This window comes from Panthera leo, chromosome C2 (genome assembly GCF_018350215.1).
Source record: "Panthera leo isolate Ple1 chromosome C2, P.leo_Ple1_pat1.1, whole genome shotgun sequence".
NCBI classification, from domain to species: Eukaryota; Metazoa; Chordata; class Mammalia; order Carnivora; family Felidae; genus Panthera; species Panthera leo.
Window position 1 is genome coordinate 79,199,054 of NC_056687.1, and position 13,727 is coordinate 79,212,780.

The following is a 13,727-nucleotide window of genomic DNA, read 5'->3' on the forward strand; positions in this document are numbered from 1 at the left end:
AATGATCAGAAATTTTAGTTTCAAACACGGAGGTAGTATAATTGCATACCTCTGTGAAGTGTCACAGATGTATATACTTTTACATTATGAAATTTGTTTTTAAAATTACCCCCAATTCCAATGCAGCAAGAAGCTGTAGGAGTTGCTACCCATAACACCCCTCCACCCTCCCCACCCCCCCACCCCTGCCGATTCCTCCTCTTACTATGAGTCCTTGGGCATCAAGAGGGCTACCTAGGTATTAAGTACATGTGATTCCTTCATCCACCATTGCCCTTTGCATTCCACATACCCTATACGTCACAATGTCCCTAACTCATTCTTCAAGCAAGGCATTTGCTTTCAACATTCCCTGGCTTCCTCATTCCTGTTTTTCTGGTACCTTGAATCCCACGCGCTTCCCATGACATATGCAACCAAGTAAGTACACCTGCTCCCTGCTCTGTGAGGTCCTCCTGGACACTTCTGTAGAAAGGCATTAAGTACAATGCTGATATTCCTAGTTTTGATTTTCCAACAATTTCAACATCTGGTAAGTCACATGGTGACTGCAAGTCGCACAACAGGGAAGTCTTCCTTTTGTGTCCTTTAGAATTGTTTACGCGCTTGTCTTTTCTCTAAGACTAGGAATTATTCCAGAGCAAGGACCTGTTGATACCGATCTTTGTATTTCCAATGTCTAATCCACAGTGGGATCTCAATAAATGTTAGGTGAATGGATGAATATGTAAAATTAAGCAACATTTCCCAAAATAAAAAATTGATAAATCAGCACACAAAACTAAAGTTGGGAAATCTGAGAGCAGGAAACGTTTGCTTGGAAAAAGGAGGAAAATGCTCCATAAAATCTATTTTTAAAAGCTCAGACATTTTTTTTTTTAAGTTACATGAATAGAGCTCTTTTGGACCTCTCGCTCGGCAAATATTCCACATATATCATCATTTTCCCTCAGATCCATGAATCAAAGCAGCCTTTACAAAGGTGATTCAGAGGTGGGCTTGGGAAAGCATACAATACCTGCTTAAATAATGAGAAATCATAGACCTACTAGCCTACTTTAAGTGTTCGCGTGACTCAACAGATTTTGCAATTTGCTTTGGATCAAAAATGGAAACATCAAAGTTGGGCATTAACAGTGCATTTCTAGGACTTTCCAAGTACCTTTTAATTATAACACAACACAGTCTCCTGCAGATATCATCTTCTCTTGACACATAATTTTTAATATTTTAAGTGTGTGATTATTGTTCTCACAGCATATAATTATGTTAACCAATAAATACTAACACATCTAATTCAGTTCCACCAGAGTGAAGATAATTCAGAAAAATGGGATGTATCTCCCAATTAACTCTTGATTTCCTAAATTAGAATAATAAAACAAAAGTTAGAAAGGATCGCTCTTTAATTTTAGGCACAAAGGAAGTAGATCTTTCTCCTAATTCTTAACTTACTCTATTTAAGGGTTACCATTATTAACATTTTTTAACCCTCTAAATGCTTTACTTTTTAGGAGAAAGCCATATTTAAGGGAAACCATTACTCATATGACTGTATAGTTTGTCACTGGTAAAAAAAAACAAAAACAAAACATAAACAAACAAAAATCCTGGCATCCTCTGTCTTATTCGAGAACTTAGAACCAAGCACACAAAAAAGCCAAGGCCCAGCTGTGCCCACACTGTACTCATGTGCCCTGAGAAGGTCACTTACCTGCCACATCGTAGTTGCCTCATCTACAGAGTTAGCACACTATCTGTATCTAGCAGTTGAGATATCTGTACCTTACTCAAGTGAGAAAATGCAAAAGTGCTTTACAATCAGTAAAGTACTGTCCAAATATCAGTGATTACGAGTTTGTGTGCACAGTAAGATGGCTCAAACAAAAACGAAGCTGCTGAATAATCCATTAAAATGCAGTGATTTATGGGAGGCAGGCACAGACATAGCCTTAAAGAATGAATGCTATATTAAGCAAAAAACTCTGGGCAGAACCTCTCCAGTGTGTATTAGTATATAGTGTATTAGTAATATCTCCAGGAGATATTAGTTTTATCTCCTATAATAATTTAGGAGATAAAAAAAAAAAAGATTAAGCCAAAGTCCTATTACAAAAAGGGTGGGTCAAAATAGTATTTGAGCAGAAGACAGATGAGTCCAGATGAAAAGTCAGTGGTTTCACTGTCCTGAGAAACTGGGCTTGAGGTATTTGCTGGGTAGAACTGGAAAAATGTTTAGCACCAAACAATGGCCATAAACTTGCTTATGAAGTCAGCAAGGCATGTTGAAGAATAATTCTCAGACTTGGGTTCATCCTCCTGCATCCTTCCCGATGTTGTTGTTGGGTTTGTTGTTGTTATCCAAAATGAATTTTAGCTTTCCCCTGCTTAAGAACCTTCAACTATTCCCCATTGTCTATAAAAATCAGGCCAAAATGTCAGTCTGGCATTCACATGTGTCCACGGACTCGCAGTAGGGAACCATCTGGTCCTAGAGCACACTCCAAGCCTTCATTGGCCTCGTCTGCTGCTTGCCATTCTCTGAATACACCCTGGACCTTCCTGCTTTACAGCTCATGCTGTTCTCCCCTCTGCACCCCAACAATCCAATGCCACCCATCCCGGTAGCTGAACATGCAAGTCTTCGGATAAACCTTCTCAGAGTTCTGAGTACTCAGAAAGTACTACTTTCACGTGCTTCTACCATATTTGCCATAGTTTAACTTCTGAAATCATGGGCTCTTGGAAGATGGTGGCTTGGCTCTCTTTTTCGCCCTATCAACCGCCGACTTTCCTTCTCCCAAAAGGTCCCCCCAAAAGACCACAGCGCCTGCGACATACCTGCAGCTCAGGGCATTTTTTCCAGAAATGAAATGCATTTTTACTGGAGCCAAGAGCCAAGAGCCAAGACAGGTGAGGAACCACTAAGCTCTGGTGTCTTTTGCCTGGTGCCCCCACACGGCTGATGAACCCATTATGTGTTCGGAAAAGGTAATGGGACTATGTAAAGAGGTAAAGAGGAAAGTACTGCCACCTTATGTGTGGAAATGGGTGACAGCGGAGAGGCAGGACAGGGTTTTCGCTCATGAAAGAAACCATCATGAATTCAGGAGCTGCTGTTCAAGAACCAGAGTGAGACTCAGAGTGCCGTATGCGCTGTCACTTAGTCAAACAAACATCACTCCAGTCAAACAACAGCGACGACGGTGCCAATCCCATGTTTGCACCTAGAGTTCTGCTGGCTGTCTTCTGAGGACTCGGAAGCCCTAGAATAGATTTACCGTTGCCTTCTCAAGACCTGAAGGAGGGGAGCTGGCCAACAGCAGTGGAAGCTCAGCTTCTGAAATGTAGATAATAAACTATGGAGCAGAGAAATAGCCACGCTCTAAAGTAAGCAAAGAAATGCACAGAAGAGCTCATATCAAGGCTCCATTAGAATCAAAAAACAGATTCTAATTGCTACCACTAATTCTGGTGAGACTGAGGAGTATAATAGTGAAAGCTATTCAGAATCTTTGGAAAGAAAAGTTAAGAAAGTGATTATACTCCTCAGTGAAGAAATCTGAGGAAATCTGAGACAGAGAAAGAGATCCCAGGAAAACAGAGATGAGAGGCGCCTGGGTGGCTCAGTTGGTTAAGCGTCTGACTCTTGATTTCAGCTCAAGTCATGATCTCATGGTTCATGGAATCGAACCCTATGTTGGCCTCTGTGCTGACAGCATGGAGCCTGCTTGGGATTCTCTACCCCACCCCTGCCCCTCCCGCCTCACTTACTCTCTCTCTCAAAAATAAATAATAAATAAACTTTGGGAAACGTTGAAAAATATTTTTAAAAAGAAAATATACTTGAACATGTCCCTCATAGCATTACTTACAACAACAACCAGAAAACGAAAGCCACTTTAACATCCAACATAAGAGGTTTCTTTACAGAAGATATAGCCCTCACCTTAACTTTAACATGGCCATGCTAAATCCTATTTGTGAAGACTATACAGACATACAACAAAAGAGTTCACACAGGGAAAGTCAGAAAAAGAACAGTGCAATAAAATAAGAAGAAATTTAATTTTCACAACATTTCAAACATCTTGTATTCTTTTAAAAAAATACTAGCAAATTCAATTTAAAAGCTTTCTGTCAACCAACATACGTTGATATTTATTCAATAAAAAGACAACATAGACCGCTGACCCTGAGAAGATCAAAAAAGAACGGAAAGGCAATAAGACGCAGCATGTTCTGTTGGGTAACTGTGGACTCTCTGTGGCCAGCAATGTGGCCATATTTACAGAAGGATCTTACCTGTGGAGGCCGAGGCTTGTAGGGCGAGCTGCACTCAAGGTCGGCCAAGATGCTAGTCAGCGAGTCTATCTCGGCATCCAGGCTAGAACGTCTCTCCTCAAGGGTCTTGCCTCCAGGATTTCCCTGCTAGAAGCATCACAGGCATGTTACAAAAATAATGACAGTAATAGTAATAATAAAAAATCTCCAGTTTCTAGTGATATCAGTCTATGTGCAAATCTCTCAAGTTACAGTGTGACTTTGCCCAAGCTTTTCAGCACCTCAGTTTTGTTTCTGTTTTTGTTTTTGTTTTTTTAGCTTTTGCAAAACCTGGAGTAGAATTACCTTCTTTTGACAAATAAGAAAACTGAAAGATATGAAGTGATTTTCCTAAGATCACACACATTAGAGGCTTTCTCTTTTGATGAGTATACAAGCAAAAGGAAATAAATGTCTCCATCCCTGTGCTGAAGGAGCAGATCCAACTGTGGAGTTATTGCAAGTCCTCTGTGTTCAGAAACCATCACACAGAATTATGACATTTGAGTGGGAACAGGAAGGGGCAAGGGCGGAGACAGACAGCCCAGGAAGAGGAATTGGTGGGCCAAGTGCAGGTACCAGGTGTGTCTGAGAGAGACAATGCATTCCAAGCACTTCACCTCCAAAGTGCGCCAGCAGGGGTCTGCTCAGGGTTCTGGCCAAGGGGCTGCAGAGAACACATGTGGCTGTGGTTACTGATTACGAAGCGGGGCCATTACAGGGCAAGACACTGTCACAAGGGCATTCCCAGGAATCGTGAGCAGACTGGAGGAAAGCAAGCAAACGGTTTGGCTCGAGCTTAAGGCAAGGTAACGGAAAGTAAGATGGTCATAGGATTTGGAAGCAGAGTGAGTTAGTCTTTTTTTTAATGTGTATTTATTTATTTTGAGAGAGATAAAGAGTGTGAGAGAGTGAGTGGGGGAAGGGCAGAGGAAGAGGAAGACACAGAATCTGAAGCAGGATCCAGGCTCTGAGCTGTCAGTACAGAGCCCGACACAGGGTTCAAACTCAGGAACCATGAGATCATGACCTGAGCTAAGTCGGAGGCTTAACTGACTGAGCCACCCAGGCGCCCCATGTATGTTTATTTTTATATCCTGCAAACTTAATGAACTCACCTATTAGTTTTAAGAGGTTCATTTGTTGTGTTTTGTTTTGTTTTGTTGTTTTTAAGAATCCTTGTAATTTTCTATGTAGCTAATCATGTCATCTATAAATTGGGACAATTTTATTTTGGGGGAACCTGGGCGGCTGACTCGGTTAAGCATCTGACTCTTGACCTTGGATCAGATTATGATCTCATGGTTCGTGGGGCTGGAACTCACGAACCGTGAGATCATGACCTAAGCCGAAGTTGGACACTCAACTGACTGAGGCACCCAGGCATCTCTTAAAGTATTATTTTAGGGGCACCTTGGTGGCTCAGTCGGTTGACTGTCCAACTCTTGATTTCAGCTCAGGTCCTAATCTCACAGTTTGTGAGTTTGAGCCCCAAGTCAGGCTCTGTGCTGACAGCGCGGAGCCTGCTTGGGATTCTCTCTCTCCTTCTCTCTTTCTGCTTCTCTCTCTCTCTCAAAAGAAATAAATAAACTTATAAAACTATTCTTTTAAGGTGACAAAGTTACTAGTGATTGTGGATTGTACTGGGAGTGTCTCTTTCAACTCCATCAAGAAACCGAAGTATATCTGCAATGAGACCCAACCAAAATGAAATAATGGGAAATTAGTGTCATCTCATCAACTCTACTGAACTTCTCTGAAGCAATTAAATATCAGGATAGGCTGCTAAAGAGTTTAGAAAAAGCATCAGCCAGGATGCTTGGGTGGCTCAGTCAGTTAACTGTCTGACTTTGGCTCAGGTCATGATCTCACGGCTTGTGGGTCAGACCCTGTGCCGGGCTCTGTGCTGAGAGCTCAGAGCATGGAGCTTGCTTCAGATTCTGTGTCTCTTTCTCCTCTCTCTCTCTCTCTCTCTCTGTCCTTCCCCTGCTAGCACTCTGTCTCTCTCTCTCTCTCTCTCTCTCTCAAAAATAAATAAACTTAAAAAAAATTAAAAGAAAAGAAAGAAATGTATTAGGCAAGAAACCAGAATATCCTCAGCGACAACAACAAATAGGGTACACTGACACGCCAGCATTCAATCTTACAATTCTCTAAGTAAACTTATCTTATTAATGATGTGCTAAATCAGGTAACGATAGCACAATAGCACTGTCTGTTAATATCAGTAGTTCTTTTTCCTCTAGTAGCCTGCTCACCGGACCAGCTTTCCTGAGTCCCAGAACTTAAACTTAAGTCTCTACATAAAACAGACCTAATAGGCTCTGGTGTGTCTGTCCATCACTTGTGAATTTAGCCCGTGTAAGTTAATCCCTCTGGACTTGATCTGTCCCAGGCACACAGATAACATCAACATCTATGACGTCACGGCCCAGCCCCATGGAGCCAAAACAGATTGTCGTCTGTCCCAGAAGTAGTGGTATTCTTACTTGTGAGCCCTCTCTGAATAAGGGTATCATTCATCACACTATCTAAAGCAGCTTCCTCATCATTTTCTGGTTCTGAATGTATTTCTACGACCCTTGTATGGTACTCTAACCTCTCACCTTGTTTTTCTCATAATATCAATCATCTTTTAATATCTTAATATTATCTTTTAATATTATCTTTTATTTGGCTGTCTGTCATCAGTTGGCCCAAGAGAACGTGAGCCTCCTGAGGACAGAATTTTGTCCATTTAGCTCCTTGCTGTTTCCCCACAGTCTTGCTAGGGCCCGATCCATGGACGTGTTCAATAAATTCTTTGAGTAAATAAATGAATAACGACTGACTCTGCCACAGGTCCAGCCAGCAACCTTTTTCATATCAGAACCTTTTGGGTAAAAGCAGCCAGAGGTACAATAGGCTCAGTGGATGCTCTTGTATATCGAATATGTAATATGTTCCAGAAAGGGAATCAGAGTCCCAGGGTGCATGAGTGTGCACACCTGTATATGCCTGTATATTCCATGCTGTATGACCCATATTAGCAGGTTGCCCTTAAGAAAACCGAGATTCCCCCGGCTCTCTTGCCAAAGCCAAAAATAGAAAACAGTGTCATAGCAGGTGGGTTATGTTTTTTCAGAGTCTGAATTTCCAGTTTGACCAAGTCCTATAAGGCTAGTCGCCCTCTGTCCTAGAAAGATATGTTTCCAGAAGGCTAATCCCTCTATCAAAGGTGATCTCAACTTTATCCCGCTATGAAATATGGTGGCATTATAAAGAATAAAGTCCCTTTAATGTTTAAAATTCATGTGAAGGGGCATCTGGGTGGCTTAGTCAGTTAAGCGTCTGATTCTTAATCTCAGCTCAGGTCTTGATCTCAGGGTCATGAGTTCAAGCCCCGCACTGGGCTCCATGCTGGGCGTGAAGCCTACTTAAAACAAAAATAAAAATAAATAAAATAAAATTCATGTGAACATTCTGGGGAATGGGTCCTGGTACAACAAGGAAAGATGGGACATTATTGTTTGGGAAGGCAATTGAGAACTATGTGAATCTGATTCCCTTATGCATATTTCCATTATCTCCCTATAGTCATAGACAGAGTAATATATGTGTAAGGGTGGGGAATTGGTTAAACTCTTCTATGGGTCACAGTCTCCTCACCCTCACCTGCCCTACCTAAGCCAGAGAGATGTTACAAGATTCAGATAAGAAAATGGATGGGAAAATACTTTGTAAATCGTAAAGTGCTATAATTATGATCATTTTCTTAAATAGCATTAATTATAGTAACCAGTAACTGAATTAATATGAATAATACACCTATTGTTAATTATTCTTCTTCTTAAAGGGAGCATCATTCATTAAGTGTCCCCTTGGGGTATCAGTAAAGAGACAGAATTTAATCAGGTCTTCAACATCTGTACTTTACTGTAGCAGAAAGCACATCAACTGCCCTTGCTCTAAGTACTGGGATGTCTAACCACAGAGACTCAAAAGTCACAGAATTATCCTGAGCTACACAATGAAACAAGTAATTATAGTGCTTAACCAGCCTGTACATGTAAGACTTCAGTTGGCATCCAGCCTCCTTGTCCTCTCTTCCCTCCAAGCTGGGACTACTCCCCATTTGTAGTTTCTCATATTAGGTTGATGCAATTCAACAAGTTCCAGCCTAATGCCATGGGATTTTGCACTAAGATCCCTGGCCCCTTGCGGCGCTACCTGACCTTCTGGTAAGAGCTCTGCTCCCATATTTCAATCCCTATTACAGATTAGAACAGATCTCTTTCTCACTGCTGAGTCTCTATCTTATGCCTCAATTCAAATAACGGAAGTCCTGCCCATGCCCTACACTTGCACTTCTCTTAGTCCTCTCCTGTACAGAACCTTTAGATTTGGGAACTATCTTACTACTCCCAACACTTTATAGTAGATGCCAGAGGTGACAGTCTTGTAACCAGTTCACAGAATGGCCCACACTTAGCAACTTGTCTTCCTCACTTCGTATCACTGCAGCCACACCCATCACTTGATGGTTAAACCGCCTGCTCGAGGCCAAATAACAAGGAGAAAGATTCCCCTGATCCTTTGCTCAGTGCTTTTTCTAGATACCACATGACCTCCTGTAAAGCGTCCATTGTAATAACAACAACTCTCACGCTCTTCAACCATAACTAGAGAGATTCCAGTGTCTCAGTCCAGGTTCTGCCAAAAAAACAAAGCCTGAGACAGAAGCTGGTGTACAGGTCACTTATCTTGGGAAATGACTCCCAGGAAAGAGGACTTAAGGACTGGAAGACTTAAGTGAGGGAGGAGGAAGGTCAATCCAAAGGTGCCGTACTGAGGTGGCCAGTGCTGTGGGCACTAGGGCTCCCTTCTCCTGGGAGGGCTGTGAGGAACGCTGTGAATCATGCTTCAGACCTCCCCACCTTAGGGATGAAAGACAAGAATGTTTATCCTCAGGCTCCAGTTTTCCACTGGTCTAGGGTTGCCTATGGGGCTATAAACTCCCCCATACTCATCCTAAGAAGTAGAATGGTGACAGAGAAGCTTCTGGTGGTCACTGTAGCAATTAATGGTGTGTAGAGGTGGGAAGACACAGTGAGAGGCTGGATACAAATGGTGATCAGTGACTGGGTCTTTTCACTAACAGCTTTAAAACCCCCATGAGTAAGCCTTCCATAAGACACTAGTTTCTATACGAGTCTTACTGTCATCCACTCATTAAGAATCTATGTGACGAAAGCTCACCAAACACAACTGGGGCTTATTATAACTTGGAAAATCATAATTCTTAGTGCCCCTAGCAGAATTATAGGCTGATGACTTATCCATTGTAAATATATAAGAAACGACTTTAAAACAGGGCCCAGAACCAAAGTGTATAGCATGAAAGGCTATTTCCATGAATCTGATTTTAGATGGGTAATGTTTTTGCCCACATCCTGGTAATCCACTAATTATAGGTGATAGACCAGGAGTGATAGTATTGAGCTAGGAAAGAGTATTCACTTGTATTTATCTATTCCTTCTTTATATCCAAATACATTATTTAAAGAAAGTTAAGCTCACAGGAAAGTTGAACAGGTAGTAAAATTAACTCCAACCACACATCTTTCCCCCAGATTCATCAATAGCCCATATTTTGCCATACTTACTTGCTCTCACTCTCTCTCTCTCTCATAACAAATACATTTATTTGTTTCATTTGTTATTGTAGTTACACCATTCGAAAGAAGTTGCAGAAACTTCCCCTCTATATACTTGAGCTTAAGCTTTTATCTCCTAAGAAGTCCTTGTACCGTGATCACATCCGGGAGGTTTAAGACAGGTGTACAATTATCTAATGTGCACACTTGCTCACTTTTCACCATCAATCTCAGTAACATCCTTTTATTTATTGTTGTTATTTTCCATCCAAAATCCAATCAAAGATCACACATTGAGATGGCACATCTTTTGGTCTCTTCCCCACCCCACCCCCCAGCCTATTTTTGCCTTTCATGAAACTGACTTTAAGCATTCAGGCAAGGTGTCTTATAAAAAGTTCAACAACCTTGCATTGTCTGTGATTATTGTGTATGATGCTGTGTCCACCCCACTGCATCACACAAGGAAGCTCAGGATGTCAATTTGGCTCGGTTTAGTGATGCCAAGTTTGATGACTTCATTAAGGTAGTGTCCGACAGATTTCTTCATTGTAAAAGTTGCTCTCTTCCCTTTTAAATCAATAAATTATCTGTGAGGTGGCACTTGAATACTCTGCTATTATTCTGCTCATCAAGAACCTTTCACCCAAAGGTTTTAGCATCCACAGATGATCCTCATCTGAATTGATTATTACATTGGTGGCTACAAAATGGGGACAGGAAATAAATGCATTCTACTTAGCATAATAACAAGTTAGTTGTTAAGTATTCATTTCCAATTTTGAGGTAGGGGACCAGGATAAATGGCCAAGTCCTCTGCTATGAAAAAAACATCAGGAACCTGAGGATCAACTCAACATTCTCAAAAAAAGAGAGTTCATGTTCAGGCTGTTAGGAGAAACATAGGATCAAGGCAAATGATCTAGTTAATTAAGAACCACTGTCTGTCCTAGGGAGTTTACTTCCTAGAATTAGAGCCAATGCCCAGTATCACACACTCAAACCATGCATGAACCTGACCTCAACCTCAACAAAGTCCAGAATCTTTGAGGTGGCTAAGCAATCACAGTGACACATCACAGAAGGGGGATTTAAAGAGCCAAGATTTTACGTGATTGCTCAGAAACTTACCTGAGAAAGAAACAAATCATCAGAGAGAAACTTGATGTTAAATGTACTAAACCTATGATTTTTTAAATTTTTTTAATATGTACTTATTTTGAGAGAGAGAGTGCATGAGAGAGAAAGTATAAGTAGGGGAGGGGCAGAGAGAGAGAATCCCAAGCATGCTCCACGTGGAGCCCCAAGTGGCACTTGATCTTACAACATGAGATTGTGACCTGAGCCGATGTCAAGAATTGGATGCTTAACCGACTAAGCTACCCAGGCACCCCTAAATCTACATTTAAATCACGTTTTCCAAAGCTCAGAGAACTTGAGCAGACCCCATGCGTGACACCAAGGGACTCCCAATAGGCCCCAAACTTGGGCTCCCTTTTGTGATTCATTAGGAAAAAAAAAAATTTCCCTGATAGTTTAGGAAAAACAAAACAAAACAAAACAAAACAAAACAAAACAAAACAAAACTATCTCACCTTAGGAAACCCTAGAAGACTAGACACACAAAACAGTACATTCTTTTACACACAACTGCCATTTTCTTTTCAGTGGACTTACGTATTAATACACTGTAGATATTACTTCATTTTTATATTCTATTATGGCCAGTAAAGTTCATTATTCCCTTATTTCTAACATTAATGAAGAAAAAAAAGAAAATGGTTGATGATACAAGGGATATAAAAAAAACTGTATTGTCTATAAACAACAAAACTAAGTTTCAATCATTGATCATCTTTCTATTGTTAATTAAGCTGAGAATATAATTAATAAATTTTTTCGTGATCATTTTTGTTAAACCCCAACCAAGCACCCCTAACACAAAAAGAGTAATGGCAAAGCCTCTGGAGTCAGACTGTGGGGTTAGAAACCTTCTGCCACCTGTCAATTTGGTGACATGAATCAATCTAAGGTCTCTGGGCCCCAGCTCCTCATGCTGTTGTCACAAGGATTAAATGAGTTCATTCACACCAAGTACTGCTTACATCTCAAGTATTCAATAAACACTGGCTACTCGACTATTGCTTTGACCACAGTCGCAAAATAAATGCTTTGGCTGACATAGTCAGAGTGAGTATATAAGTTTGAAAAGTATTTTCATTCAAAGTAGAATCAGGTGCTGGAGTTTCAGTTCGATGAGGCTCCCGTGCTTCACACATGATGGTGCTAGGAATGAACCACAAAGAACATAATTCAAGATCAGTGGTTCTCACACTTTAGTCTGTTACAGAACCACCCGGAGAGCTTGTGAAAATGCAGATGACTGGGATCCAACCCCCAGAACTTCTGATTCTGTGCATCTTTGGGCAGGCCCAAGAATTTACATTTCTCACAAGTGTTGAAGGGATGCCAACAATGCAGGTCTGAGGATCACACTTTGAGAACCACTGGTGTAAGTAGATTTCTTTTTTTTTTTTTTAATTTTTTTTAACGTTTATTTATTTTTGAGACAGAGAGACAGAGCATGAACGGGGGAGGGTCAGAGAGAGAGGGAGACACAGAATCTGAAACAGGCTCCAGGCTCTGAGCAGTCAGCACAGAGCCCGACGCAGGGCTCGAACTCACGGACCGTGAGATCATGACCTGAGCGAAGTCGGACGCTTAACCGACTGAGCCACCCAGGCGCCCCGTAAGTAGATTTCTAACACAATGAACACTTAGAAGGGTGTGTGCGTGTGTGTGTGTGTGTGTGTGTGTGTGTGTGTGTGTGTAGGTGTCTCTTGAAGATACCAACAGGTGAACCAAATAATAGGTAAGAAAGATCTGGATAAAAATAAAATGGATACAGTGGCAGTGCTTCTTAATATCATCCCCCATGCTATATTAATAATATCAGTCCCCTTATCACACTGATTCTGATAATGTTGAGTTGGCGGGTAGCATACACTAGTGAGAATTACAGAAAATATGACCTATTTTATCCAATAGAAATGTTACCTTATTGAAGAGACCCCAAATGCTGGGGGAAAAATGCTTTAATTCATGGCTGTGCACTCTCCTTCCCACTGATTTAACTAAAGGGCCTACCTTTCTGAAATCCATCTACCTTATTGAATGTACTCTCCTCCATGAAAACATTACTGATAACCTAATTACTGGATAATGGACTCTCCTTTGCCTAACTCTGCTGATAGCAATATTCATAGGGTAACTCCCTCACTGTCGGTTTGTGAGAATGGCTCTTCTCCACGCTGTTCTAGGAAACAGTTTGTGCTAAGTAGCATGAAGGCTAAAGAAGGCATGATCCTCAATCTCAAGGAGTTTATAGTCTACTGGATAATATTACTTTTCTATCTGCCTAATAACATCAAATACACTATGTTCTTTGAGACTCTGTAAAACCATGTGGAAGAGACAGAGATTTAAAAACAAAAGCAATCTCCTTCCCTAAGATGCTGGCAATGCTTCCAATGGCTGGCAGAAATATAATTCAACTTTTCTGATGCGCAAAGCAAAGGTAAAACTCCAGTCTCTTTACCATCTACATAGATTCATCTACCCTGTAGGTTAAGGACAGTGGTAAAAAGTGCCACAAAAAGCCATCTTTGGAGCAAACTCTGTTGCATTCAAAATAGAGACAACACTTTTATGATTCAAACAGAATAACAGCTTGGCATCTGGGAACATGGCATTGAATAAACAGAAAGT

General features: G+C 41.0%; 1 protein-coding gene across 6 annotated transcripts in view; it reads right to left on the minus strand.

Moving 5' to 3' along the window:
• LOC122229688 (LIM domain containing preferred translocation partner in lipoma) overlaps positions 1-13,727 on the minus strand; it is a 680,467-nt gene that overhangs the window by 336,660 nt on the left and 330,080 nt on the right. For all 6 annotated transcript variants that reach the window (XM_042955071.1, XM_042955069.1, XM_042955072.1 and 3 more), the window contains one exon: positions 4,306-4,431. In XM_042955071.1, coding sequence (XP_042811005.1) covers positions 4,306-4,431 — 126 coding nt within the window. The remainder of the gene's footprint in view (positions 1-4,305; positions 4,432-13,727) is intronic.